General features: G+C 49.3%; 1 protein-coding gene across 1 annotated transcript in view; it reads left to right on the top strand.

Annotated features, from left to right (window-relative positions):
- Positions 1 to 27,578, top strand: part of KIRREL3 (kirre like nephrin family adhesion molecule 3) — a 343,511-nt gene that overhangs the window by 226,682 nt on the left and 89,251 nt on the right. The window contains exons 2-3 of the mRNA XM_075521225.1: positions 16,024 to 16,173; positions 17,969 to 18,118. Coding sequence (XP_075377340.1) covers positions 16,024 to 16,173; positions 17,969 to 18,118 — 300 coding nt within the window. The remainder of the gene's footprint in view (positions 1 to 16,023; positions 16,174 to 17,968; positions 18,119 to 27,578) is intronic.

The following is a 27,578-nucleotide window of genomic DNA, read 5'->3' on the forward strand; positions in this document are numbered from 1 at the left end:
TACAGTGCAGTGCTGCTTTCTACGAAGCACTGCAGGCCTACCCGCTGCTGCAAGGAAACACGTGGCTTGTTCCTGCCTGGTCCAGATCTCTAATCTCCCTCTCCTGGAGGCAGACACGCATGCATGCTTTCTGCAGGCATAGCCAGGGTTGGAGCTTCATGGACTGGAGCGAGGAAGCAGTACCAAGTTACCGTCGCTTAGAATATCAATTAAAACCACTGCAGCCTTGTAAGTCCTGCTCCGAGACGTACCTGTATTGACGAACAGGCAGGCTTGCCATTAAAATGGCTCTCAAGCCAGCAGAAGTAAATCTGCTGTGCAATTGTGAGCCGAAACTTGCCGTGGCTAGAGTTCTTCCAACTAAAGCCAGGCTGTGGGGCGGGAGGCTGAGTAAGACTGTCGTGAAGATTAAACCCTTCTGGTGTTACAAAGCCGGTGGCTTTGGTATGCTATGAAAAGACTTAAATAGTTTCGAAGCTCTGATCCCCACTGGTTTCCCTGTGTGTCGTTAGGTCGCGTAACGTCATCTCTGCTCTGCAGTCCCAACCTGTAAGATGAAGCTCCTTTCTTATGGGAGCAGTGCAAGACAGCTGTATTTCACAGCTATAATGACAAATCGGAAGAAATTGTGTGTTTCAGGCCGACACAATGAACCTGTTCCCATTTCTCAATGAAAGGTGATGTCATGATTCTCAATGATTTGACTGAAAGGTACTGCAAAACACCCCACAAAGTATCTTGCTTTGTTTGGGCTGGCTTTTGGTTTTGTTTGTTTTTTTTTAAACCCTTCTAAAAATCCTTTCTTATCATAAGGAAATAGTGAAATATTGTTGTAAAGTATCAAGTTGAATGCTGCAAGTCCTGTTCTTTTTCTTCCCAAGCTATTTGCTGTGTCTGGCCAAACCCTGCCATCTGTATTCACTAAGTAAAAGTGAAGTCCATTAGCAGCCTTCAGGTTGAGGTTGATGAAGACAGAAGGCACAGGCATGGTCAAAAACCTGAAGGATAGGTAGGGAGCATGTGTGAGGGGGAGCGCGAGTGAAATTCCCCTTGGCCAGGCAGCCAACGCGACGGTTATTTAGTACCCAGGGCTGCTGCTGTGATCCTTCACAAAGCAATGAACTCAAACCACAAACCTTAACAGTTACCTCCAGTGCAGCAGCAGTCTCGGGGCCGGTGTATACATATCCTTTTATGCCCAGTATTTGCTCCCATAGGTATTTACTCAATCTATAAATGTATTAATGGGGCTAATCTTAAAACACATCCAGAGATATAACTTGAGATGGGTTTTTTTTCCCTTTAACAAAGATGAAGGTTTTATATAGACGGGGGAAAGAGAAGGGAAGTGAAATGTTCAGTAACTAATGATCCTCATCAATATTCATGAGAGACGGTATGCATTTCGAGATTTAAAATAAAGGAAGGAAGAAAGAGAGAAAGGAATTGACTTCTTTAGAAGCTAAATGAAATATTTAGGTTGACCTGGAGATAAGTATGCCAGGTCTTTGTTGCCATCAGCTTAGACCAGCATTCGATCAAGAAGTTTTCAAAGAGTTTTCACCTGCATCCTGCGCCAAGGTATGGAATAGCAGCAAGGGGGGTTGTCCACAGCCAGCCAGCGGTGAGGCTGGGACCTTGGGCTGTCCCAGGCCAGTCCGTGTGTGCGCTGTCCTCAGAAGAGCTCCCGTCCCTGCCATTGCCTGCTGCAAGGTTGCCCTGTCCGGGAGGCGGTGGCTTGTTGCGTGCAGTGGGCGTTAATGGAGACAAGGGTGCCGTAGGACTAAGCTGTCTGGTGACAACTGTCCCTTGCACGAAGGAACAGCTCTGTCTACAAATGTCTCTCTATAGCGGGGGAGCTGACTTGTTTTTGTGGAAGAGATCTCTCTATCCATTGTGCTGTTCCTACCTGAGTGTTTTCCTCCTTTCTCTCCCTTCCTCCCTCTTTGCTACAGCAGAAAATCACCCCAAGTGGACCTAACGTGAAGGTGAAATTCAAAGCCCCGCAAGTACTCAATGGGGCAACCTCAATCCTTCCCCATTTCAGTCTTTCATTAGCCGGGGTGGGGAGGACAAGGAAACCCTCTGCAGAGAAAATACCTGAAATACGGTTTTGTCAGAAGGCTGTTGCTCTAGATGTGCAGCAGTGATAGCAGAGAACGGAAGGATCACCGGGATCTCAATAACCAGATTTAATTGCTGAAGGAGCATGTCAGGCCTGCAAGAAAGGTCTCCCCCCAGCCTTCTGCATGTCTCCTCTTTTAAATCTTTTTTTTCCTTTCTTCTTCTGCAAGTTGCCCTTGTCTCCCTCTGCTTCCGAGGCTGCTCCTTTTCATTTTCGTGCCGTCCCTTCCCTCCTCCGAGTGACAGCTGTCCCACCCCTGCCAAGGTTGTTTGCCCTTGAGACCATCTTTGATCTGTGCCCTGATAGAAGGGCCGAGTATTGACTTTGGCTTCAGCTTCATTAAGAGGCAGCCTCATTTGTCAACTTGTTTGTTTCGATAGCTGCTTGCGAGACAGCGGGGCCTGCAACCCCTCCTCGCCGAGCTGCGGCATTGTTCCAGAATTAACTCCCTTTTCAAGGGTTTGCGGGCAAGGTCATTGCAGGTGGCCCTGCACAGTCCTCTCCTTCTCATTAATCGATGTCACGGAGGTTTTTAAGCAAGGTTAGATCCAGTCGGTTCATGGACGGGAGACTTCTGCCACGGCTTTGGGTGCTGCGAGAAGCGGTATGCAGGTGCATTGATCCCCAGTGCTCCCAGCTGGAAACACAAGTTGTCGCACAGAGGTCCTGGCTGCTCGTAGGGAGCTCGGTGATGGGGTCTCGGACGAGCTCTCGTGGCGAGATCCTTGCAGGAGGTTCTCTAGGGCTGGCTGCGTAAGGATCGCAAGTAATGAAGATTAATTTCTTTTGTCAGTTGTCATCAGGTAACATGTCTGCCAATAATAGCTTCTGGTTTTAATCCAGATGGTCAGATGAGGTTAATCAAATAAGTTACCCAGGCTTTTTTTTTTTTTCCTTTCCTGTTGGTTGGTGAATAATGCATTGACAGGCGTTTGCTTGTAGTGTTTGACCTTTCTAGGAATTACCTCCCTGTGCTGCGCGTCCCCAGAGTGACTGTCCTGGAGAGCCTGTTGGGACCGGGCTGGGACCTTAGCTGGCGGTAGGATGCAGAGATGACCAAGTGACAGATGGACTCCATCTGCTGGTCCTCAGAGTATTTTGGTGGAAACAATCTTTTCCTAAAGTCACGTGAAATGACCGAAATGCTAGACAGTGGCATTCCCAGGGTTGTTTAGGGATTTGGAGCGGGTTGGTACAACAGCCTTGGGAGGCAGAGAGGTTCGTGGCAGTGCAGGAGGATTACCTCTGCTTTGCTTAGGTTCAGAGTGAAAGGAAGAAGCTGTGTTGCTGAGGACAGGCGGCTGCAGCGCAGGGCGTTTCCAGACCTATCTGACCTTGTGCGGGAGAAGCAGGTGAAGACAAAAAGCCAGACTTCACTGAACTGACAGCTGTGGCCCGGTTTCCTGGAGACCTTAAGGTCTCACTGCCCTAGTGGGGAAGGGGCTAGCGATGCTGTTTCTTTACTCCCGAGAAATGCAGTAGTGTGCATTGAGCCTTTGATGGCCAGGAGGTGTGGAAGCATCAGCCTGGCCCTGCAGTGCCCACGTTAAGGCAAGCAGCTCAAAAACCAGAGGCGCTGAAGCCGGGTTGTGCTGCAGAGGTGAAAGCTGCTTTTGGTGCTGGCTGTCCTGAGTAGCACCGTGCTCCTGACGGCTGAGGAAGGGAGCTTAGGGAAGGATGTTCTGGCTGTTGCCGCAGGCATTTTGCTTCAGCAGATCCCGAGGTACGAAGGCATCGGTAATTGCGCAGCTCTGCGCAGGCTGCGATGTGACTGGCGCCGGAGCGTTGGTCCCTGCAGCCCGGGGAGCGTGGAGCGAAGCTGGGGAGAATGCTAACTGTGGTGGCAGGAATGGCCCAGGGATTAAAGAATAGGTTGTAAGAGGAGAGACTGGAGGAGGTAAATTTATCTAGTCTGGAGGAGGCTCAAGGGGAGACACGACCAGAGTCTATAAATACACGCAGCAATAGAATCCAAGGGAGGAAATTATTCAGAAGAAGGGAGGACAAGGAGCAGTGCCTGAAGCAAAGGTAAGAAAAGTTTATGCTGGGCCTTGCATGGAAGGAGAACGGCCTTCAGTATCAGGCATCTGGCTGAGATGGGGTACCAGCGCTGCCAAGCACCCTGCTGCCGTGCTCTACTCCCCATCCCCTTTTGAAGCCTCACAAAGCCGGTTTCTCTCTCTCCTACCCAGCTCTGCTTCATTTTACAGCAGCCCCACCTCGTTCCTTCCCTGCCAGCCGTCTCACACGGGCATCTTGCACCGAGCCGCGCCAGCATGCCTTAGAAGGTTTAATAAAACAGATTGAGATGCATTTGGGCTTATGGCTTGACAACTGGTTCCCCTTGGAGAGGAACATTTGCCTTCGCTGGGTGACAATGCTTTGAGCCCGTAGCCTTAGGCGCTGTGGCTCATTGCTAGTCATCTCTCCAATGAATAATACACAGGCCTGAGTATCTGTCTGCATACATCTTCCTTTCCTATAGGGTAATTTAATGTTATCTTTGGGCCTCCTGCTCCTGAGATGAAGAGATTACTTCAAACCTGCAGCCCACAACCACAGCCATTGCTTTCAAACGTCATTAAGTTTCATTATAACAAATAAACACTGCAGTGACATTTATAAGTTACCAGAGAGCGCAGAAACACAAATATGAAGCAGATAAACTGCATTTGATCCAAATAATTACTGCAGGCAATATCGAGCTTAGGCTGAGCTGGCAGCCGGGTGCCAAGTAATTTATAGGAGTCCGTAAGGTGCTGTGTTGCACATTGCTTCTTAAAAATTATGATGATGGTTATGTGTCTCTCTCTAAAGCCTTAAACAAGTTACGTTCCTGCCTCGCTGAAAGCAGGAGGCCTTTCCTCAAGTCAGAAACAGCGGTGGTATTGGCTAAATGTGTGGCTGTTACTAGTTTTGGGACTTTTTCTATCCCCGTTCCTCAGGATTTGAGCCTGAAAAGGGACCTGCATTTGAGGTTTGCTGTGGTTGAAACTGTGAAAGAGGCATTTTTATTCCCCCCCCCCTCCCCCTGCGGAGGTTTCTATTCCCAGCTGTGGACTCACAAGGTTTCAAGTGGGGGGAATCCTTGGAGAGAGATTTCCACTGTAAGAGGGTGTAATATTGTAATAATTCAGTTCTTTCATTGTCACTCCCAGCTTTACGCTACCTGCTCTTAACCCTGGGGAAGGAATCCTCTACCAGCAAACCAGATGGAAAAGCATCTCCCCCAGCTCCCCGCCACAAACCTGAAGGAAAAAGGGGGTTTGTTGCTGTGCCGGTTGTGTGAACTCTCACAAAGCTTTGCCTCCCTGTGCAGGGCCGGGGGTTTGTCTGCTCCGGGGTGGCCCATCATCATCTAAGTGAGCCACGTGGAGCTTGTCACGGGATGGAAAGCTTCCTAGGTCCTGCAGGCATGGAGGCTCAACCCAGGAGGGGGTTCAGAAACAGCTGGGTTTATTGATGAGCATCTCTCATTACCTGCTAATTAACTCAGCAGGCTGGAATGTGCTCATCTTCTCTTGGACTGGGGTTTTGCACGAGCAAGCCGTTGACTCTGCGGTGGGGATCATTGAGAAGGAGCCAGTAACAAAACAAACGGCAAAGTCTTGTGTTTAAATACATTTGAGTCCCCTTCTGACGCGGTCCCTTCTCCTCCAGCAATAAAGCAGAGAATTTGCTGGGTCTCTTAGCAGCGGTAAAGCATGGCCAATTCCCCGTGGCTTCTCCCAGGGGTGCACGTGGGCTGATAAAGCAGTTGCAGGGCTATAAATACTGACTGAATTCACGTTTCCTCTTGTTTTTCACGGCTCTTGGCTTTATTTGGTAAATCCCAGTCAAAAAGCAGGACGTGGTTGTTGTAGGCATTGGTGCAGGTCACTGGCCTCCTCCGTGATGGCTGAGCAATGGATAAATGCGCTTTCTAGGCGTTTCCTTGGGTCTATGGATACTGTAGCAGCAATGGCTTTCAGGGGAGGGCAGCTTTTATTAGGTCTTCATATATGGATAGACAAGTACATGAGTTTTTAAGTGCCTTCCTCAGGTAACAAGGATGGGCACGTGCATGAAACGTTTCCTGCTCAACCGATGATCTGCTCCCTGTCTGTTCTTCTTAGCATCTCTTACCTCCTCCTGTCTTTTCCCTGCCATTTTCTTGTGTGTATTGCATATGCTTAACTTCAGGCTGTTCTTCAGAATAATTTGTTTTAACGCTAAATATGAATCTTGCATGTAAAAAAAAAGTGCACATATTTACAATCATTTCTGCTTGGAAAAACCCAAACAAACAATAATTACGGCAGAAACCTGCTAATTCTCATTCCACTTCATCTTCAGACTTGATAATTCATGCAACACAACCTGAAGCAATCTCGCCCTGCTTCTCGGCTCAGCTAAACAGCAGGGAGCTGGAGCAAGTCCTCAGCCTCGGTGTATCTGTAATATCACATAGCTAATCTGGCCGGGAGCCCTCCCAGAAGCAACACGGTCGATGTTCCATGCAGCCGGTGGCCTCTCAACGTTTCAAGGCAATAGTAAGACTTGTTCTCCTGTTTTCCTGCCTCGATACGTGTGGTTTGGTACCCCACCTAGGCGTTTCTGATTTGGGGAAGGTGTCTGTTGGAGGGCATCTTGCGTGGTGGCAATTCAAGCACCTGCAAAGATGGAAACAGAGTCTGGTAGAGAAACTTGGCTGACCACTCTTTGCACGAATTCCCAAATCTGGACGGTGAGCATAAGGTCTCTCCAGCCTGTGGTGAGATTACTTAACACTCAAATTTATTTTGAGAAGGATGCGGGTGTGTATATATAGATTAAAGTTTGGGTTATTTTCTGATAAGCTTTGGCAGAACCGTCTTTAAAGTAGTGCAAGGTCAGGGGGACAAAATAAAAGCTTGTTGTGCAATGGGCTTTTCACTGGGAGTTTGGCTAGAAGATGGAAGACAGAAGCAGAATTTTTCAGTAGTTTTAGTATTAAATATCTGCATTTTCTGTTCTGAAATGAATCTTCATTTTGATTTCTCTCTGTGACTCAAAGCATGCGATAACAGATTGTGAAAAACGAGGATGGAAGTGAAACACGGTGCGACCCAGGGCGAGCTCTTTGGTCTAATTTTCCACCCTGTAGACTGCAGAACTTCCAGTTGCTACTCTTCCTGGGAGCAGAGCCAGACTTTGAAATCTCCAGATCATTTGTGAAATGGATTATTCATCCTTCTCTTTTTCCTACGGACGAGTGTCCTGTGTGCCCTCTAACTCAAAGATGAGCTGAGATTTATAGGACTATATTTCAAAAGAGCAGCCCTGAGCTGGGAACAAAGGGTGGGCTAAGGGGGTGCACCTGGATTGAATGTAATCCAGGGCTGGGGGGGGATCACCTGAGAGACTTCAGAAGGTCACAAGGGATAAAGTCCTCAAGGATTTTATCCCCGAGACGCTGGGGGGGGCAGACCGCTGCCCACCAGTTTGAGCATCAGCTGTTATTTTAGAAGGAAAAGTTCCTTCTCCTCCTTTGTGGATTAAAGTGGGTGGTTTTAGGTCCCGGGAGTGTCTGTGCAAGACTCCTGCAGCTGAGGACCTGCCGACCCCTTTGCGAGCGCTGCTTGTCAGCTACAAATAGTTAGCATCGGAAAAGCATCTGTAGCTGCTGCGGAGAAAGCTGGCTTGGCTGGAGTTACCGAAGCGTCCCCTCTTCTTCTCTCAGCTCCCTCGCGAGCCCGTCAGTCTGGCCGCCGTGGAGCCGTGCCAGGACATCTACGCCTTGACAGAAGAACAAATGGTAATTTATTATTCTGCGACAGGTTCCTCAGGAGCGCTGATAAGAAAATATTTCTTAGAGTCATTGGCAATTTTCAGTGGGAGCTGGAGCCTCCGGGAAGATCAATGTGAGGAAATCTCTTCCGCTCTGCTCACGAGAGCAAAGCATCTCCTGTCTCGAGCGAGGGATGCTGATCAGCGCCGTGCCCGGGGTTTCCAGCGCCTGTGAAATGGCTTGTGGTGCTGCTGCCCTCCCTTTCTAGCAAGAACCGGCGTCATCCCTGTACCCCAAGCAGCCTTGGCAGGAGGCTCAGAGCCCCATCGCGGGGCAACTGCAGCAGCCCAGGCTTTGGGACGAGGCCCTGGCCCTTGCCCAGGGTGCGGGGAAGCGCGCACACCTCTCCTGTCTGCGGTTAGCTTTAGTAACGCAACGAGCTTTGCCTCCTGCTGACCCTTCCGTTCTGCTGCTGCCTCCCTGCAAAGCCTCGCCTGCTTCTCTGCCGCAGGAGCAAACCCTCGTGTGCTGGCCCCTGTGGCAAAACGCCACCTAATTCAGTTTGCTGCTTCTATCTCCAACCCAGGAGAAGTCCTGTGTGCCCCAAAGCTCATCTGGTTATTTTTTTTTTTCCCCAGCTCTGTCAGCTTGTCTTATAGAAGATAAAGCCACTTCCTACGAGCCCGGCTTTATCTGGGTAGCAGGCACACATGAGGTTGTTAAAGCAGAACGGCCAGGAGCCATCCGTTGAGTCTGAATATTCAGTGCGATCCAGTCCGTAAGGTCACTCGAACGCTGCTTTTTGGGGACAGCTTATTTTTTATTCCATGATGCAGTACCTTAGTTTGTTTTCTATCAGTGCAGCTACCGAGAACAGGCATTTAATCTCACAAGAGGTAATTCTTGGAGCTGGTGCTGGGAGGAGGTTGCTAATAAATATCCCATGGTAAGTATACTCTTACACCTTTCCCAATTGGTAGCTAATAACAGAGCAGACGATGACATTTAAGCCCTTTCTGCATGGCTGATCAAACTACTCACAGTGACTTTGAAAGCAGCGCTGGGATTTCATGTGGGTATCAAAGCGAGTGGAATACTCGATAGTTCAGATCTCTTGCCTGTGTGACTAATAGACAAAAAGATTTCTAAAAGGTCTAATATCTTATTCAAAATTTCTCTGTCTCCTCTTTGAAGCTACTTAGTGGACACAGTGGGATGCTGATGTTTCTTCTCTAAGCAGCATTAGGAAAATATCTGACATCACTGCGGGATGAGCTCAGGCGCGCGCGCAGGCTACGCAGGCTTGCTCGGAGCTGGTGCGTGGCTGGGAGGCAAAGGGCTGCGCAGAGGCCAAGCTTAAACTCGGCTCTGGCTGTTGGCGCTGCTTTTCTTGGGGTGGTCCCTGTACTCAGGATCATTTTGGCTTTGGTTTCACCTACATGTAGCCCGCTTCTTCCCCTCCGTAGCTGCACAGCTGGCTGGAGTTGATGGGGACTGCCAGGCTTTGCTTGTTGGGATGCTTCAAGGGCAAAAAGGGGCCCGTCTCCCTCGGGGTGTTTGGGTGAGCAGAGAACGAGCTCAGCTCCTTGCTTCGCACTAGGAGAGGGGACATGTCCGATGCCGGGTCACACAGCGAGCTGGTCAGTGAGAAGTAGGCTGCTGCTTGCCTTTCCGTACAGCTGATTCATTCCTTGACTGAAGTGTGGTGTGCTTTTTTTTTTTTCTTTCCAATTGAATAATTCAGCAGCATCAAGCGTACAGAAGCCACGTGAGCCGGACTTACGTAGTCAAACTAAAAAAGGCCAAACTGACATTTTTGTTCAAACAGATTCTGCTCTGCCCCCCCCAAGGAAGCAAAATAAAATAACGGAAAGCTTATGCAAGGGAAAAACTCGAGCTACCTTTCTCTTTTCTTCCATGAAGCCAAAAGGAAGTGCAAGGCATGGCTGTGGCCATCACCAACAAGTGACCCTCCCTTGGGGATGCTGCTCCACGTCTCCTTACTCCGTACAGCATCGCTGGTGCGATTCATCTGCTCCCGGCTGGGGACCCACAGGTTTTTCGCTCCTCTGAAGGTGCAAGAAAAGCTTGCCTTTGTCCTTGTCTGGGGAAATCCTTGCTGTGTCCCTGGGGATGCTTGGCTGTCCCTTTCCTTTCCGCTCCACGGGTGCTGTGCTCAGCCAGAGCTTGCATGCGACCTCGAGGCTGGGCTGGGCGGCATCTCCCACCAGGGAGGTAATCGGGAGGCGGGCAGGTAATGAGCGGCCGTGCTGCCCGCTCGGTTCTTCCCTGCTCTCCCTGTTTGCACTGTGCTTCCCCACGAGTGACAATTCCGGAGAGCTTTGTAAATAATGTAATGCTTTTATCTGCTTGCTTTTCCTAGTCATCTAAAAATCAATGCAGGTGTGTGTTTCCAAGTGCAATGGGCCTTATGCAGGGAGCTCGTTGTCCTTGGCTCAGAGAAGAGGACCCATTTGAATGAGCGCTGAGAACCGGCCCATTTGTCACGGGATCGATAACAGAAGCTGCGCGGGGTGGTGCGGAGACGAGCCCGTGTCTCTCGGGAAAGTGTGGGCGTGCAGCCATCTCTACCCTCCCTTCCCAGTCAAGAGATGGCTCCATCTCCAGGCGTCACGTAATGAGAAACCAAGCCTGAGCTGGGCTGCAATGCCATGACCTTACACGGGGGTAACTGGCGGTGCGATCTGCTTGGTCTGAAGAGGGACCCTTCTAGGACGGTGCGTAGGCTTAGGTTATCACGCAGCAGCCCCTTGATCATCCTCCTGTCGCGCGTCCTGCCGGCTCTGAGTTGAGGGAAGGATTAGCTCTCCGCATTGAGGGACAAGGAAAACGTCCCGTCGCTCTTAATCACTGGGCCTTTCATTGCTCAACAGTAATATTTTTACGAGGAGCTTCATAGTCCTCCTTCGCCTCTTCTATCCTCTCCTCGACAAAAAGGACTAATTCTTTTCAGAACACAATGGAAATTCAAAGCTCCACTTACATAAAAGGAGCCACAGTGTCTCCATTTCTAATGAGTCATTGTTCCCCCTGTAAGTCCCTTGCTTCTTACTACAATACTCACTTCTCTTGGGTAATGAAAATTTAACTATCTGCTGTTCCCGGTTGCCTCTTCTCTTCTTGCAGCAAGTTGTCTGCAGGCAGGCTGGTTTTTACACAGGAGGCTGCAAGCTGAAATAATTCAAACAAGAACTCATGCAAACAGATTTTGGTCTTCAGAGAGCTTAGAAAGCCCGTCACCGATGCAGGCTTTGGCGATGGAAGGAGCTTCAAGGTCCTGCTGCGTCGCAGACGCCCTGCGTGACCTTGGCAATGTCGTCGAGTAGGTGCCTCCTTCTGTTTTTCGGGTTGTAAAATGGGATTTTTGGTCCTTCTCACCACGTGCGGGTGTTGGGACTTCTCTGAAAAGGAATGCTATGGCGCTGGCGACATGATTTCCCTTGGAAGTCACAAACATAGCAGAGTCTCAGCCTTTGTTTGAAAGAACAAGGCAACATTACAGAGAAACACTGAAAAACAGGAGCCACAGGTGCAAAATCCATTAAGGAAATATAAAGAGTTCTAAAGTGGTTCTGTCTTTTTTTCCTCTTTTTTTTTTCTTACGCTTTTATGACATGCTTGTGACTTCATAAGGATCCTGCCTGTGATTTTTGAAAGCAGGGTTAGCGTTATTGCCTGCTCGCCGTTCACAGCGAGTCCTTTATTCTCCCATTTTTGTTCCTGCCGTTTAGGATTTCAATAGCTGCGAGAAGTGCCCCCCTCTTTTGTTTTAGAGAGACTTCCTCCAGGAAGACAGGAGATCGCAGGGCCAGAAAACAGGTCACACAGTTGTCTGGCAGTGTAAATAGCTCCTCGGGGAGCGAAGCAAAGCCAGCAAGCAGGAGGAGATGAGGCTCTGAGATCAAGAGCCTCTTGTGCCTTCTCTGACACCAAAGCCCCCATCTACAATAGCGGGTCGACCTGCGGCTGGCAACCTGCGTTCAGCAGAAGGGCAGCTTGAGAGTGCAGATAGGACTTTGCCATCGCGCTGGAACGTGGCCAAGAGGCATGGTTAACATCTCATTTACATTTCTTTCTTGGGTTTTGGGTTGGTTTTTTTTAAATCGACAATGAATTCAGAATCCTAACATTTGCTTCTGCGTGGTGCGTCTCCTCTGCTGGATGAATAGCAGAAGATGCTCGCGTGGATGCTCTCGCAGGGGGACAGAGTCGGTGCCGGGCGGCTCCCAGCGACGCTTGCAGGAAGCCAAGCGTCAGTCGGGTTATTTCTTTCTTTGAAAATATGCCAAGTCTGTGCGCTTGAAAAGAGGAAAAATGGGGTGTGGAAGTAAGAGGACTACGCTTGGCGGGGGGACGGACTTGTACGCCCAGCTCTTTGCGATTGCTGCCACAGGGCAGAGCAGAGGGCTTCCCAAAACCGGAACCTGGCTTCCCTTCGTGCGGCAGGAAGGTGCCGTAGGAGGTGAGAGGGAGATGGTAGGTGGCTGAGGGCTGGTCTGGCTGCCTTGCGTGGACTCTTGGTTGGGCTCATGTGGTCTGAACTCCAGTCTTTGCAAGGATTTGGATTTGGGAAGCCAGGTTATAGTTAAAACCAGATTTTTTTTTTTTTTTTTTTTTTGGCTAATATACTATTTAGCAGAAGGGGAGAGAATGGGAAACCTGTGGTTGACCGACAGCATCTCGTGTGATCACTGAAGTGCTTGTTTTGTTTTGTCTTGGAGTCAAACCACCCTGCTTTGAAACCAAAGCACCAATTTGTAATAATGTTGTAAACGTCCATGGGAAAAGTACCCGACTGACGTGTTTCAGCCCATTTTCTTGTAGCTGAAACCTGCATTTGTAAATCACCCTCTCCCAATCTCCCCATTTTCAGTTATTTTCTGTTAAGTATCTTATCTCCCTTGAAACTTTTCTGCGAATTACTTGTTCCTTTGACATTAAGACATAAGACAGCTGAAAGCTGTAACGTGGACGGGCCTCTGATCTTCCAAACCCAGTTAAACCCAGTAATCGGACTTTAAGCTGATTTGAAAGCTAGTTGAGATCTGCCTTCAGCACTTTTTTTTTTGCTTCTTTTTTATCTGTGATTTAGGGAGAGATGATCCTGCCGTGGAGCAGGGACTGGGCCGGGTAATGCTCTTAGGGTCCTTACCCCCGTCTCTCCTCTCCTGTGACTGAGTCTGAGCTGTTTGTAGCCGAGATGGAGCCTTGGACAAAAAACATGGTTTCAAGTGACAATTTTTCACACTGAACAAACAGAGGGAAGGAAAAGACAGGAGACATATGCCATGTTTCTGCTCTGATTTTCCACAGCTATCAGCTGCTCTCTAAAACAAATCAAGTAACAAAAAAAAAAAAAACCAAACCAAAAAAAAACCCCAACCCAACCCTAAAAGGGGCTTCATTTCCAACAGCAATTACCAAATGAAGCCTCTGCTTAATGGACATTTTCAGAGGGCATGGACACCACTTTGTGCTTCTGCTTTCTCATTACGACTCTTGCAGCTCCCAGCTGACAACCTGATAATTCTCGCCGATAAAACAATCTTTTTCGGTTATTGCTGCGTTCCAGCGCTGTCCCCGCTTGCCCGGCTTGCCTTGAGAATTGTCAAGATTACGGAGTGAGCCGTGAAAACATAGTTAGCGGGTGGAAAAATATATATATATTTTTAAAAAAGAAACAAAACAAAAAATAACAAAGCAAAATGCTCACTTTTTTTTCTGCTTCCTTTCCTGATTTTCTCTCTCATCCCCTCTTTTCCGTAGCATCCTAGTAGTGCTTGTTCTTTATGAGTCCAGATAAAATACAGAGCTGATTAATATGCCCTTTGAAACCAAATTTCAAAATCTTAATTCAGCATAGCAAGGGTTTCTGCTGGTCTTGGAGGCCACCATGACTTCCAGTGAGCGTCTCCCAGCAGAAAGAGCCGGAATCTCCTCTGGAATAAACCTGCCCTGTTGTGCAGACAGCGCCGTGCCGAGAGCCACCGCCGGGGCCTTTTGGAGCACCTGTGATGAAAATCAGATTTCCTTGCGAATACGTGGGTGCTGGGAGGGCCAGGACCTCCGAAATACCCAGGAATATGGTGCTCGAGGTGTGCCTGGATGCCGCAGAGAGGTCTGCAAAAATTTCAGCAGGGCTTTTTAACCTGCTGTTAACCAGCAGAAATCCAGACAGCGTGGCTCTGCTCTTCCCCGTGCATCTTTAGCTGGCTAAGAGCAAGTTTAAGTTAAGCTACACTAAATTAAATTGTAATATAAGCGTTCACATGGGGTCTTACATTGGTTTAACTGCGTGAGTTAGAAAATGATTGAGCTTTGTAGCTTTGCCCTGTAGGCAAGGCCCAACAACTCATTTGGAAACAAGTTTAGTTGCGAGAGCTTGTGTCACACTTAACCTTGGTTTAGGATTAATCATCAGTCAATGATAAATTGAGTTAATGTAAATTAGGATTGAATTGATTTAGGGTGGTTCACGTGGAGACTGTCCTGGTTTAACAAATTGATTTTAAAGAGAAACTTTTTCTTCAGCCCGGTACGATTCTGTGTATTGAACTGATATTCAGCTGAGGGGTGTGGGCTTTTAATTCTGTGCCTGTTGCAGGGCGATAATTCCCACACAGCAAGGCTCCTGATCTTTAAAACCCCTCAGGTAATACAGCGAGTCGCAATCCGGTCGTTCTGCCTTTCTCCCAACTTCTCTCTTTTTCAGCTCGCTCCTATATCCGGAGTCAGAGCAAGACTTTTAAGTGCTGGCAAAACGATAGTGCTATTCAGATGCTCTGCAAATACCCAACACGAAGGACCGTGCTCGCAAGGTGTGCAGATAGCGGCAGGTCAGCCTGAGAGGGCTTGGCATTTAGGACCTTCCAGCGTTAGACTGTGGCACTACGTACACGCGCTGGCTTGTAGCACAACCAGCCGTCTCTCCAAGATATCCCAGAGGTATATTTGCTTTAGGGGTGCTTTGTCGGCGCTTTTTCTTGCTTTTGCTATTTTCTTTACAAGCTCGGATCCGAGAGAAAGGAGTGATCTGGCACTGTGCTGCCATGTGCCCCCCTCTCTGTTGAACCACAGGGATGTGCCATATGGGCATCCCAGATTCCCTGGTTGAAAACCAGAGCGCTCATTTTGGAAAGAAAAAAAACCAGCAGGAATTAATGCTTTGAATGTTTTTTCAGTCGTGGCAAAGTCAAGGAATGATGATCTATTTCAAAGAGGGAAAATAAAATATAATGCCAGTGCTTAGCACGCCCTGATGTGAAAGAGGTTATACTGCATCAGAGTATTTTCTGTTGAAAATGAGAAGTTCCACCTCACACCTGAGGTGCGAGACATCCCACCGTGCCAGGAAATGACCCGAGGGCTTGGAATTGTTATTGCGGCATTCGGGATGGGGAAGGGTGAGGAGAGAGCTGATAAACCACCACGTTTGGTCCGCCTGTGTCAACCAAGGCGGTAGGTGTCACGCTGAAGAGCTTGGCTCATTAGGCTTGGATGGCTTGCGAGTTTGATGATGAAACTTTGGCAAGAGGCAGTGCTGAATCAGGACTGTTGCTTCCTTTCGTCCCCAGACGTGCGTGAAGCTCCCAGCAAATACAAGTAGGTTATGCGCTGGGAGAAGAGAGAACAGCAGCCGGCAGTTGTTTTCCTGCCTGTTTTGTAGCAGGTTCTTAACTGTGCATCCATTCACATCCATTAACTGTGATCCTGATTTCAGAAAGCACGCGAGGTGGGAGCGAGACTCAGAAGCCAGAGGACCAACATTCTCTTGTATTAGGTGTAATACAAAATATTATTGCTTCCTGAAAGCCTGCTGCTTTTCTGTCTGTTGATCATGATGGCTAAAACACTAGCACCACAATTTGGAATAAAATAGTTAGAAGAAATGCCTGGCACCTCTTTGCTGTATCTTTTTTTTTCTCCAGGGAGAAAAAACATCGCAAATTTTTTCTCTGAGTGTATGAGGGGGCAATAAGTAATCACGTAATTAAAAGCTGTGGAATTCAGCCTCAGGTTTGTGCGGTGGCAGGAGCATCTTGGGCTGTGCGATCCCGAGGCACTGCGCTGCGTGGAAAACCGCCCGAGAACTGACCGCCGCCTCTTTCTCTCTCGTTCCCCTCGCCAGGTCAAGCATCCTCCTTCACGCAGCAGCCCCAGGACCAGGTGGTGATCGCCGGGCAGCCCGTGACGCTGCTGTGCGCCATCCCCGAGTATAATGGCATCGTGCTGTGGATTAAAGACGGGCTCGCCCTTGGAGTCGGACGGGATCTCTCCAGTAAGTCGTGAGACTGCCCTACCTAAACGAGGAAAACGGGAGCTCTCCCTGCCCGACCCTGCCCGATATTTATTTTGAGAATAGCGAGTGTTTTCCTTTCAACTGCAAAACCTCGCAGCCAGCTCAAACATAAGCACTGAAACTTGGAATAAACAAAAACTGTTTTGGCTCTGACTTGAAACAAAACAGTTGGTTTCCCGCAGGTGTGACCTGACCCTTTGGAAAGTCTTGCCTTGGTTTCAGTTGACTTTTGGAAACAAATGTCAGGTTTCCAAAATGCAGGCTGAAATGTTTTGTAAATGTTGAAAGTGCCTGTTTTGACATTCTCACCAAAAAAAAAAAAAAAAGTCTCTGTTTGCTTTGGAGAAATGTGTTTATTGCAGTCCAGCAGAGCCCACGAGTACTTGTGGCCTCCTTAAGCTGTACTTTTGGCAAATTATAGTTTGGTAATAAAAGTCCCCAGACTTCTCGTTACTTAATCCCACGCATGCATTGTGATTGTGGGTTTATTGCAACTGGTGAAGACTCTGGAACAATAGCGGGGAAGTTATACAGTTTATTTTATATATTTTGCTGGAGATGCCACAAATAGAATACTATTTTTTTTAGTGAAATATTTCACAGGACTAAGGGAGAGTGTTCGCTTGAGAGCCAGAAACCTGGGAGGGCATCGAGCCCTTCCAGGAGCTGCGGCCTCGTCCCCGAGCACAGCAGAGGGGGTGCACGTGTGACGTTGCCGCTGCTCGACTTCTGCAGAGCACAGGAGACCCGAGAGGGTTTTTCTCCAAGTCAAGCAGCAGCATTCAGAAACCAGGGGAAGGAATCGTGTTTCTTGGTCTCCAGGGACCCTGCTCTTCTCTAAAGTGCAATGCCTGCTTTTTCTTTTCCTCTATTTTTTAATACATATAATTACTCATTTCTCAGACTTGCCTGAGTGAGCAGTCCCCTCTTCAGCTGTTTTTCAAAGCTCGGTGCACCAACTTTTCCATATATTAGAGAGCTGAGCTTGCCATACAAGACCTTGCAACCCGAATGGGTAACAACAGCTCCACTGAAGTATGTATATTATGTGAATGACTTCCACAATTAACGGAGCTGGGGCTGCTTTAAGCAAGAAGAACTGCCAGCTCGCGTGATACCAGCTCAGCCAGTCATCTAATTAGCTAAATACAAACAAACCCATCATTTGTATTTCTTGCGGTTCAGGAGAGCAAATCCTGCTGTTGATAGCTTGCAAAACAACAAAAACACAAGAGCGTGCCAGGCTGCCTGCATTACACAGTGCATTAATCACCGGCACAGGGAAGGACGGGGTGATGGCAGCCTTCCTTCCGTGGTGCTTCAGATGTCTCAAAACGCGGGGAGGCTGATCAGGGCTGTCGGTACCCCCGCAGACCCCTGCCCAACCTTTACGCAGACCTAATAGTGGAAGCCTGCCAGGGTTTCACCACAAGCACATGCACAGCTGAGTTAAGGAAATCCCGTGGCAGGTCTCAGAGGAGCGGGAGGTGGTGGGTTTCCTGGTGGAAGGGCTCATCCCTTTCCCTAGGGATTCCAGTTAACGCTTGTTCATCAGCGCTTCTTTTTTGAACTCTCAGGGCAAAACCTGCAGTCTCTTTCCCAAATTTGGAAGGCCTCTCTCTCTTTTTGGGCTGGCTGCCGAGGAGGGGAAGAAGCCGCCTGGCTCCTGGGCATTTGCTGTGGGGCGGCTGGGGCTCTGGACCCATGCTCTATACTCTTCAGCCTTGGGCTTGTCGGTCCAGCTGCCTCCTGACTCGTGCTTTGCGTTCTGCAGGTTATCCGCGCTATCTGGTCATAGGAGACCATCTGTCTGGAGAGCATCACTTGAAAATCCTGAGAGCTGATCTCCAAGATGATGCCGTCTACGAATGTCAGGCCATTCAAGCGGCCATCCGATCCAGACCTGCCCGGCTGACTGTTCTCGGTAAGTCCCGTCTCCTCGTCATGGTGGAGGTTATTTGCCTGGGTGTTTTTATGTTCTCGTGGTCGCACTGAGTGGCTTTTTTGACAAAATGTTTTGTTGCTAAATCAAGAGGACTGGAAATTAATCCATCGTGAGAGCGATGGGGGTGCATCTTGATCCTGAGAATGGTAGCAAAGGAAGCTGTTTAAGGGAGTACAGCAATTCTGGGACGAGTAACACAGGCGCAAAACGTTTGGTACTTCACCTCTACAAATATACGTGCTAATTCAAGAGTGTATGTGCATAAATTTAAGGATATGAAGAGTGTCAGTGCCATCAGCGCGATATGCGTTACCCTTGCTGCAGTGCTGTTCTGCGGCAGGACCAGGAGGACTCTACCACTTGAGGAAAGGCTGGTTTTCAGACTACCTATTTTCATACGTGTGTGTTCTCATCGTGCATTTCTCAGTAATTAATCTTTCCCGCGAGCAACGCGGGAGGATGTTGCATGGGATTGCAAACAGGAGACGGCTCCCGACATCTTGGAAAGATCCTTTTTGGGTGGGAGATGGGAGAGTAGCGCTGGCAAAGGTAAAGGGCTTTGTTGGCAGGCTGGCCAAGTGGTTGTGAGTGCTTATCAGGAGTGCTGGGAAACGGCAGGCTGCGTCAGTGAGACTTCCCAGGACGAATGTGACTTCAGAGAAGTTAATGAAAATTGTATTTTTCTTGAAAAACTTGGACAAAAAACCAGTCTGTATCTCTCCCAGATACACCCTGATTATTCAACCCCCAAAGTGAAACTATTTACGTATTTAAGTTTGTTTAAATTGAAGTTTGGATTTGTTTTTTCCTTTGTTGGTTTTTTCCCGTTAATTTTTAGGGAAAAAATTCTTAAAAAAAAAAAAAAAAATCCAAACCAAGAGTTTTAGTCAGATCAACGCTAATTAGTCTTAAGCAGCCAAAAAAAGTGAATTACGGTACTAGTTCTGGTTGAAGGTGCGCCTTATTGGAGTCTGCGCACCACCGCGAAAATTAGTTCTAATTTCCAGTTTGTCATTTCCCCTGCGTTTGTTTTTCTCTCTCTGCAACCCTACAAAGTACCCTACCCCCAAACTTACACAACTGCCATCTCTTCCTTCCCTGACCCCGAAGATAATGATGATTTTTCTTTTGATCCATCCTTCTGCTCGATCAACCCTCTGCAGCAGCTCAGAGCTCTGACATGTGCCCATACATGAAAGAAGCCTGCAAATGAATCGGAAAGCAGAACGCGGCTGTCGGGGGGGCTTTCTCGCTTACCGACAACCTCTGCAAGCTGTGTTGCCTTCCCCTCCTTCGCCTGGGCTCCCTCCTTCTGTTGTGAAGGCAGAATACGTTGCTGGAGCCAGACAAAAGAAATAATGTTATTTAATTAGAGCTAAAGATTGCAAAACTAATTTAGTCCCAGGGCGCGCGGGCGTACGTCAGAGCTCGGTGCTGCTGCAAAAAGCGTTGATTGAGCAGAGAGATGTTTTTATGGATCAAAAGGAAATCGTTATTATCTTTGGGGTTATGGAATGTGTTGAATAGATGGTAGTTAATGTTTATGTGAACGTACATGGTAGTTGCTAATTGGTACATTTACCTAAGATGTTCAGCAACTTATATTTGCAGCGTGTTTTCCTTTTAAGAAAACTAAAGTTATAGCACATTCAACTTAATCCCAATCGATAAGAAAATGGGGCTTTGCAACCCGTCGGTAGCGCATCTTTCACTTTAGATGTATTTACGCAGATGTTCTGGGGAAGTTTAAGGCTGGTCGGGGAGGTACGAGTGAGAATCCACACCCTCGGAAAGGGACTGGAAGGTCGTTAGCAGCCAGCAGATCGCACCTGGATACCTTTGCGGTAGGATGGTGTGTCCTGCCGCACCGGCAGCGAAGGCGGATGTTGCCACGGGTGGTCTGCGGTCTGTGTTTTGCCCAGCCCGATGGAGGGGAATAGAAATGGCACATAAAAAGTAGATGCCTCCAACACCCCGTGTGTCAAGAGCTAGCGCTGGCTCCTGACAGCCGGTTACGGCGTGCAGTGCGTCAAGCTAAACTTACTGTACGTTAGGGAGGCAAAGCGTGTGTTTGTACAGGAAAATGGAGAGATGTTTTCGGTGGTTACAGATGTGTAATGCCACCAGCTGTGCAGACATTTCTCCTCTTCGGATCCGGTGCCTGCCGAGTCGGCGAGCCCGCTTTAGTCGTGAGCTAAGCAGCCGTCTCTGGAGGGACGTGGATCTCCCAAATTTCATCTCACTGGGTGAGGAAGGGATGTGACAGGCTACCTGAGCCGCCTCATTTGGAGAAGTCGCTTGTGGGGCGTTCCTTTTTTAGCGTTTTATTGCCATCAGAGGTGATTTGTAAATCCAGGAGGGATTACTTGTAAATTAATTGTAGAAGTCCTCTGGTCGAAACGCAGCCTGACTCGGGCATCCCGCTGCCCGCACTCCCGCGTTGCCTTCTCAGTGCCTCCAGCGAGGCAAGCTGGGCTGCCTGGGTCATGGCCAGGAGGGAGACTTCAAACAGGAGGATATTACTCCCACCTCCAGCATCCTGGCAGGTAGGAGGGGATGGAGACCTCCCCTCCTGGAGACTTTCTGAGTCATCTTTGACATTCAACCAAAGCCTAAATCATCCCAGGCTGCCCAGCTTGACCTGAGGCCGCAGGCATTGCCTAGGCAGGAGAGGATCCCTCAGCCATCCCCAAATCAAGCTCCCGAGGAAACGATTTGTTGCAGCGGAGCAGAGCTGGGAGGCTTTTGTGCCTGGGAGCCCGAAGTGTGCTGCTGAGTTTGCCAATGACTCGAGCTGCTCGTCGGCCGGCCGGGGATGTTGGGGGCAGTTCTGGGGAACCCCATCCCGCTCTATCACACCCCGGCCTTGTCTCTGGAAAACACCTTGCCTGGCTTTTTTTGCATGGGGTGGTGCTGCCTTGTCCGTTCTTGCCAGCTTTTCCACTTTCTTGGTATCATGAAATCCCCTAATGCCTCCCAATTCAGTTTCCAACTGCTGTCATTCATGTCTGACAACAGCTTCACGGGGCTGATGCCTCCTACTTTCCTGCTCAGATGCAGAGCATCTGCATTAATATTTTAATTAAATATTTAAGGTTTTGTCACATTGTTTTCAAATCTACATGGTTAAATGTAGTGGAACAGATCATTCCATAGCCTTGGAAGTCCAAACACTCAAACAGACGAGCCTGTTAGTGTCATCAGCATCGGGAGAAGTCTTTTATTTGTAGAGTCTCGGGGACAATTATTGCTCAGGAACCCGGCTAACCCATCCCAAAGCTGAAGGACCCACCTTCCCCAGGACCCACCTTCCCTCCTACCATTGCCCAAATTGTCCGGGGAAGGAGTTGCTGCACTCTCTCCTAGGGATGTCTGCCCAGCGGGGAAGGCATCGGCTGAGAAAAGCTGATTAGATGGGATTTGGGAGATGCGGAGGCATCCACGTTTTCTGCAAGCAAAGGGTGTCAGGGCAGCAGTTTGGCAGGGGAACCCAAGCCAGGCAGGCTCCGGGAAGCCACTGGAGGGCTATTTGCTACCTGGTACATCTTTAATGGCAGGGCTTCTTAATTTATGATCTATTTAACTAAGCTGGAGTATTAATTAAATAAAGTAAGAGCCTGATTAGGACTTTAAGAAATTTAAAAATAAAATCAGGCAGCAGTCGAGCAAAATTGCAAAGCAAACACTTTGGCTGTAACCACTGGAGAGTTCCCTCCGGTCTTCCATCAAAGCTCGGAGCAGGGAGGGCAAATACAAGAGATTATATAGCCAACAGATGTGTGTTGTTAAAATATGCATCTGCCAGCCGTGTAGTTTAAGGAGCCAGAGGGCTAGCTTGTGGATCCTTCTGCACTCGGGGGACCGTGAATGAATTCGAGGCCCCGCCAGCCAAGCTGGGATTTGCAGACACGTTAATTAGTGTTGAGTTCCCAGATCTCGAAGGCAGCCAAGCGAGGAGAAACTTTGAAGAGAGCGTTGGCCTCCCCGGGAGGGAGGAGAGGGGAGGGGAAGAGGGGAGCCCCGGCTCCCCGTGCCGATCTGGCAGCGGCGTTGCAAAACCTCGGCCCACGACGGCCGGGGTGGGCAGGACCCGCAGCGCCAGGAGGGTGGTCAGGCAAAGCTGATGGATGGCGAGGTGTTGGGGACGCTGGATGGTAGCGTGGTTGCTCTTCACTGGTGTCTCAGCAGGAGCAGCCCAAGCGTGTCCTGGTCTGTGGTCTTCAAAAGGGCTGTGGAATCGTGAAAACTGATGAAGAGCCGTTCGTGGTGGGACAAGCCATCCTCCAGCACGCACCGCAGGCTCTGTCTTCTGTGGTTTTAAACAGTTTTTTGTGAGCATCGTGCAGGTGCCAAAGGGTTCGGCCGGGGAGGGCTGGAAGGGAGCCCGGCGCAAGGTGTGGTGCCTCCAGCCCTGCCTTGTGCCGCGGGCTGTCCCGGCAAGCTCCTGTACACCCCTAGCTCTGCAGCTCGGCGCTGGGAAAGGGTTGGTCCCAGAGAGATGCTGGTGGTGGCAACTTGGTGACAACCAGGACAAGGGGACCATGGAGGTGTGAGGAGGGAGGCAGAGGAGCTACTTCCAGAGACTTCCGGTGAATAATTGATAGGCAATTAACTTGTACATTCACCTTTTATAGTCCAATTCCCTGTCTCCTCCCCCTCCACAGCCTCTTCTAATATTAACTCTGCCTTCATGTGTGTCCCATTAGAAATAAAGCTTTCTTAAATCAACATGAATTATTTAATGCTACAGATTAAGTTAATTTGAAGTGAGAGCTCCTGTCTTTTAAGATGGCACAAGCCAGGGACAGAAGAGGAGGGTCATCTAGGTGTCAAGTGCATTCACGTTCAATCACAACCCTTTTCCTGTTTTAATTTTATTTTTTATTTTATTCCAATCCTCTTTCTAGCCGAGTCTTTCCAGTCCTCTCCTGCAGAGCAGAGTAAGCTATTTCCATTACCAAAATGATCGCTGGCAGCTTGAGACATCTGCGTTTCCCAGCTTTCTTGCTCTTTAGTGGAGTTTGATCAGAAAATAAAGAGGCTGTGGCCTGGCAAAGGCCATTTTTCAATATTTGTTTGTAATGCTGAGCTGCAATGAGAAAATGTGGACTAGGTGATGTTTCAAATCGGGAAACAGTTTAGCTTGGAACCACCTCAAGTATTTTTCCATACTTTTTTAACAGAATTCAATTCTCTGAATGCAAAATTCAGCCTAAACCAGCATGTAGAGTCAGGATGTCAATTCAGAACAAAAAAAGCGGTGATGAAAATGTGATCGTTTTCTTCCAGACAGTCTCTTCTCCTTGAAAAAGTTTGGGTCTTCACAAAGCTGCCTTTTCTGCTGGGAATATTTTCAGTGGCAAAATAGCAACCCGGTCTACTGAGAATGGAAACAGAAACATCAAACAATCAAGCACAAATCCCAAATAACCTAAATATTTGATGTCATGTCTGAGCAGCTTAAGTTTACAGCGCTCTGAGCCGGCTCTTTTTCATGGCAGAGGGTGGACGGGTTTCCTTGCTCACATCCCCGCGTGGCTCCTGGGGTGGGAAGGTATCTCCACCGGCTTGACCGTACCCAGCCAGGCAAACCCAGGGTCTCAGGGGTGCTTGGTGCTGTACAAATTCAGGGTGAAAGGCAACCTCTGCCCCGTGCAGTCTATAGCGGGGAAAAAGGGATCAGGGAGAGGTACCGTAAGGTAAAAACTCGGCTCTAGAGATGGGTCTTCCCAAGCTGGGTTTCACCCGGGTTTTGGGAAATGCTGCTCTTCCCCCATTTTGGAGGGGTTTGCACCCTGCCTGTCTGGAGGAGGAGGAAGGCAAGGCAGCATCCGTGTGAGCTCTGCTCTCCTTACTTTGGAGGAGACAAGCAAAACTGATTCACTTCCACCCCCAGGAAGCACACCTTAGCTGGCTGCGTGGTGCTAGGGTGAAATGCTGTACGGGACGTGTCCACCAGCCTCAGGCTCCGCCAACCTCGTTGCCGTAGAATAACAACTTTCCGATTACACAAGTATGGGAGAGGAAGGCTAAGAAAGGGGTTTGTGTCACACTGCAGCTATACCCGCCGCTCTGCTGCTTTTGCCGCGCTGTTGTAGAGCGGCTAAGGTAGGGAGTAGCTCGGTGTGCCCAGTCGCTGTGAAAACGTGAAAAGCCCCTTCCCGAAGGATCCCGGAGGGGTTTTCCCAGTAGTCACTGGGAAACCTGGAGCTTTTGCAAAGACAGCCCAGCTCGCGCGCCGCTTGTGACAGCACCCTGCTGGGCGTAAAGCCTGTCCCGGTCCAACAGGCGCAGTTAATACAGCACTGTGTGACCAGGAAATTTAAAAATATGTGTATTCATCAAATGCATTTAAAATGATAAATATCTTCCTTCCCAACAGGACAGGGCTGTATCTGAGCAGTGGCTGGTGTTTAGGAAGGGAAGTTCATCTGGGCCAGGCCAGCACTAAGCAGATGCTGCCTCCACTCCCTCGAACCCACGTCCGCTGTTATCGGCTCGCACCATTTTATGAATAATCTTGCAAAAATGGTGTTTTCTTAAAGCCCTGGGCCCCGGGGTTAGGTCTTACAATGAGAGTCGTCTTGTTCTGTACGTAAATTAATGGCTAGCCTTTGGCACTGCAGAGCCAGGCTTGAATACCCAAGGAAGCTTTGTGTGCCTGGAAGCCCGTCTGTTTTCTTTGAACTCTATGGCTTGGTCTACCAGCAGCTACCACCTCTCCCATCAAACTTCACCTTGCTTATATCCTCAGAGCCGCAACAGCATTCCTGCCTGAATGCTGAAGGACCACAGAATAAACAGGAAGAGACACGGTTAGAAATGATTAATGTTAGGATTCTTGTGCCAATCTGTGATTTCTTGTCTTGATGCAGGGAGGGCCTGACCTGTGTTTTTATCGAACACGAAGCGTTTGGCTTCTCTGTGCGGAGTCTGCTGGTCTGTCCCGAACTGATGGATGCAAAGCACACAGAGCTGATAAAAACCCTTCCTGATTCTCTGTCATCCCTTCAGATGCGGTGGTGGCTGCATCCCTTTACCCTCTTCCCGGCTCTGCCCACCTCCCTGCCCCTCGCAGAGGAGCCACGAGCAATTACTCCTGGCAACGATGGCCGTGAAGTTGCCGTGAGATGATGTAGGGGGTGCTTGCTGTGTGTCAAAATCCCTCCGTCCTGCTGTGCTCATGGCTCGTACTGCTGCGGCTGCGCTGCCTCCTGCTCTGGGCACAAACCTCTCTGCCTCTCAGCCCCAAATCCTCCCCAGTTTGCATAAGGCATCCGGGAGCCAGTGCTCCCTCTGCATCCCACCAGCCTTCCCCCTTTGTATCGTACGCTGCATCAAAGGCTCCTGCTCCGTGCAACGCATGTGGACAGGGGAGATTATTCTGCTTTATGCCCTTTTGGATCACTGACACCTTGCATTCTGCGTCACACAAAGAAACCCTGCGCACGTGCAAATCTCTCTTTGCTTTGCACGCCTACGCGCGTTTCTCCCTCTTGCCAATCAAGACGAAACTCCCCCATCTGTATCCTACGCGCGCTCCTCCGTATCTGCATTATACGTACACGCAGCAGCTCCTTTTGTGCCTCTCCTGCATGCGCGCACGGATGCGATATAGATTGCAGCGCTATGCGTTCGGGCTGCGCTCGGTGGCTGCTCAGCCGGGGGACCCGTCACCGCTGGGAACTTGGTGGGTTGTTAGTGACCTGACAAAAGTATTGACTCCCTCTCCCCTTGTCAGCTGCCGGAGAAGAATGAGGCCCTCGAAGCGTGACATCACCTGAGCGACAGCCCCCGCTTTCTTATCGATCCCCCCTAATGAAAAATGAACCCAGGCTCGGCAGGGGCAGGGCCAGCCGTGAAAGCAGAGAGAACGCTTCAGGAGAGGATGCCTAAAGCGGCCGTTGAGGTGTTCCTGCTGGAGGATGCCTGCCCACCCCGGATCTCTGCTTGTGGCCAGCCTGGAGGGATGTGTTTTCTTGGGTCCGAGAGCTTTGCCAGCCCTATCCTGGCTTGCTTTTTGCACATCTTGCATTTTCTCCCCCTCCTTTAAGCGTTGTCCAGCCTTGCACCCGCTCGGCCCGTTTCTGAGCTGCTCTGCTAGCCGTAATAGAGTTCAGGCTTCCTAGCGCAGCTCCAGCTGCGACCAGCATCTTCCCCAGGTCACGGCGGAGAAAGGGTTGGTGAACGCTGTGATGAATCTCTCTTCTTGTTACAAACCCATTGCAACGCTGTGATGAATCTCTCTTCTTGTTACAAACCCATTGCAACGCTGGCATTTCCAAGCGGCGTTTGCTTTTGATGCACGTATCGGTGTGTCTGACAGATGTCAGCTTCCCGTCTGATGGTAGCGTGGGGATGGCTTTGGGGCTGTGGTGTTACTTTTAGCTCAACTTGGGCTTCAAAACTGGATAGCTACATCTTAACGACTGACCTGTGGGTGTCCTTTGTAGCTGATAGGCAAGTAATCTCCCCTGCCCCAGGATATTCATCTCACGATAAGGTAGAGGTTGGACAAATGGCCCTCTGGAAAGTGGCTATTACTCTTTTTTGACGTTAAAAGGTGCCGGGTGTGCTCAAATTAGGAGTTGACCATGCAGACAACTTAAGTTTGTTTGAGATGACAGCAACTGCCCTGCTGCTTCCCAAGAGCCTGCCTTGGGCCGGTGCTTCCTTACTGGGGTGTGCAAAGAGTTTTGGCTCCGGGCTCCACGCAGTCCCTGCCAAGGCTGGCGTTAGAAGCTTCTGTGAGATGAGTAGTTTCATAATTCACTAGTAGGTGGCTTGGTTTTGCAGTACTGGGCGATGGTGTGGGTGCTGAGCTACAGCGGGTGCAGGAGGCAGTACCCCAGACACTGCAGAAAACACACAGTACCCAAAGGGATCACTTTAGGTGGTAAATCACAAACGAGGGACCGCTTCGGTGGCAAAGAGAGGTGGGCAAGCATAGACATGGCACCGGATGACCCATCCAGGACCCCTCTCTCCAGCCTCCTGGGAATTAGGCTGAGGCTTTCCCCCTGGGGTGCAGGCATGAAGCCGCACTATCAGGTTCCTCTAACGTGCTCAACTCTGACCTCCGCGGAGAGAGACAAGGGATGCGTGGCAAATTATGGATTTAACACCTATGATGAATCTCCATTACAGCATGAAATGAGAAAGGAAAATGTAGCTAAATGGAAGATCTCCCCTGGGCAGCAAGAGACTGCAACTTATGAGAGGCTGGGGAAAATTAAAGAAAAAAAAAAGGGGGGGGGGAATCAGGAACTAGGAGAAACCTTGTTCCTTTAAATATTGCAAAACCTTTATAAGCCACTGCTTGCAGGTTAGTAAGGACATGGATTAAAGGCCAGGGCTCAGACCTAGGACACAGCAGAGGTTTCCAGCTCTATCCTTTCCGCTTGTCACGATGAGTGGAAATGAAATATTGTTGGGTACT

The sequence above is a fragment of the Mycteria americana genome, chromosome 19 (genome assembly GCF_035582795.1).
Source record: "Mycteria americana isolate JAX WOST 10 ecotype Jacksonville Zoo and Gardens chromosome 19, USCA_MyAme_1.0, whole genome shotgun sequence".
NCBI lineage: Eukaryota > Metazoa > Chordata > Aves > Ciconiiformes > Ciconiidae > Mycteria > Mycteria americana.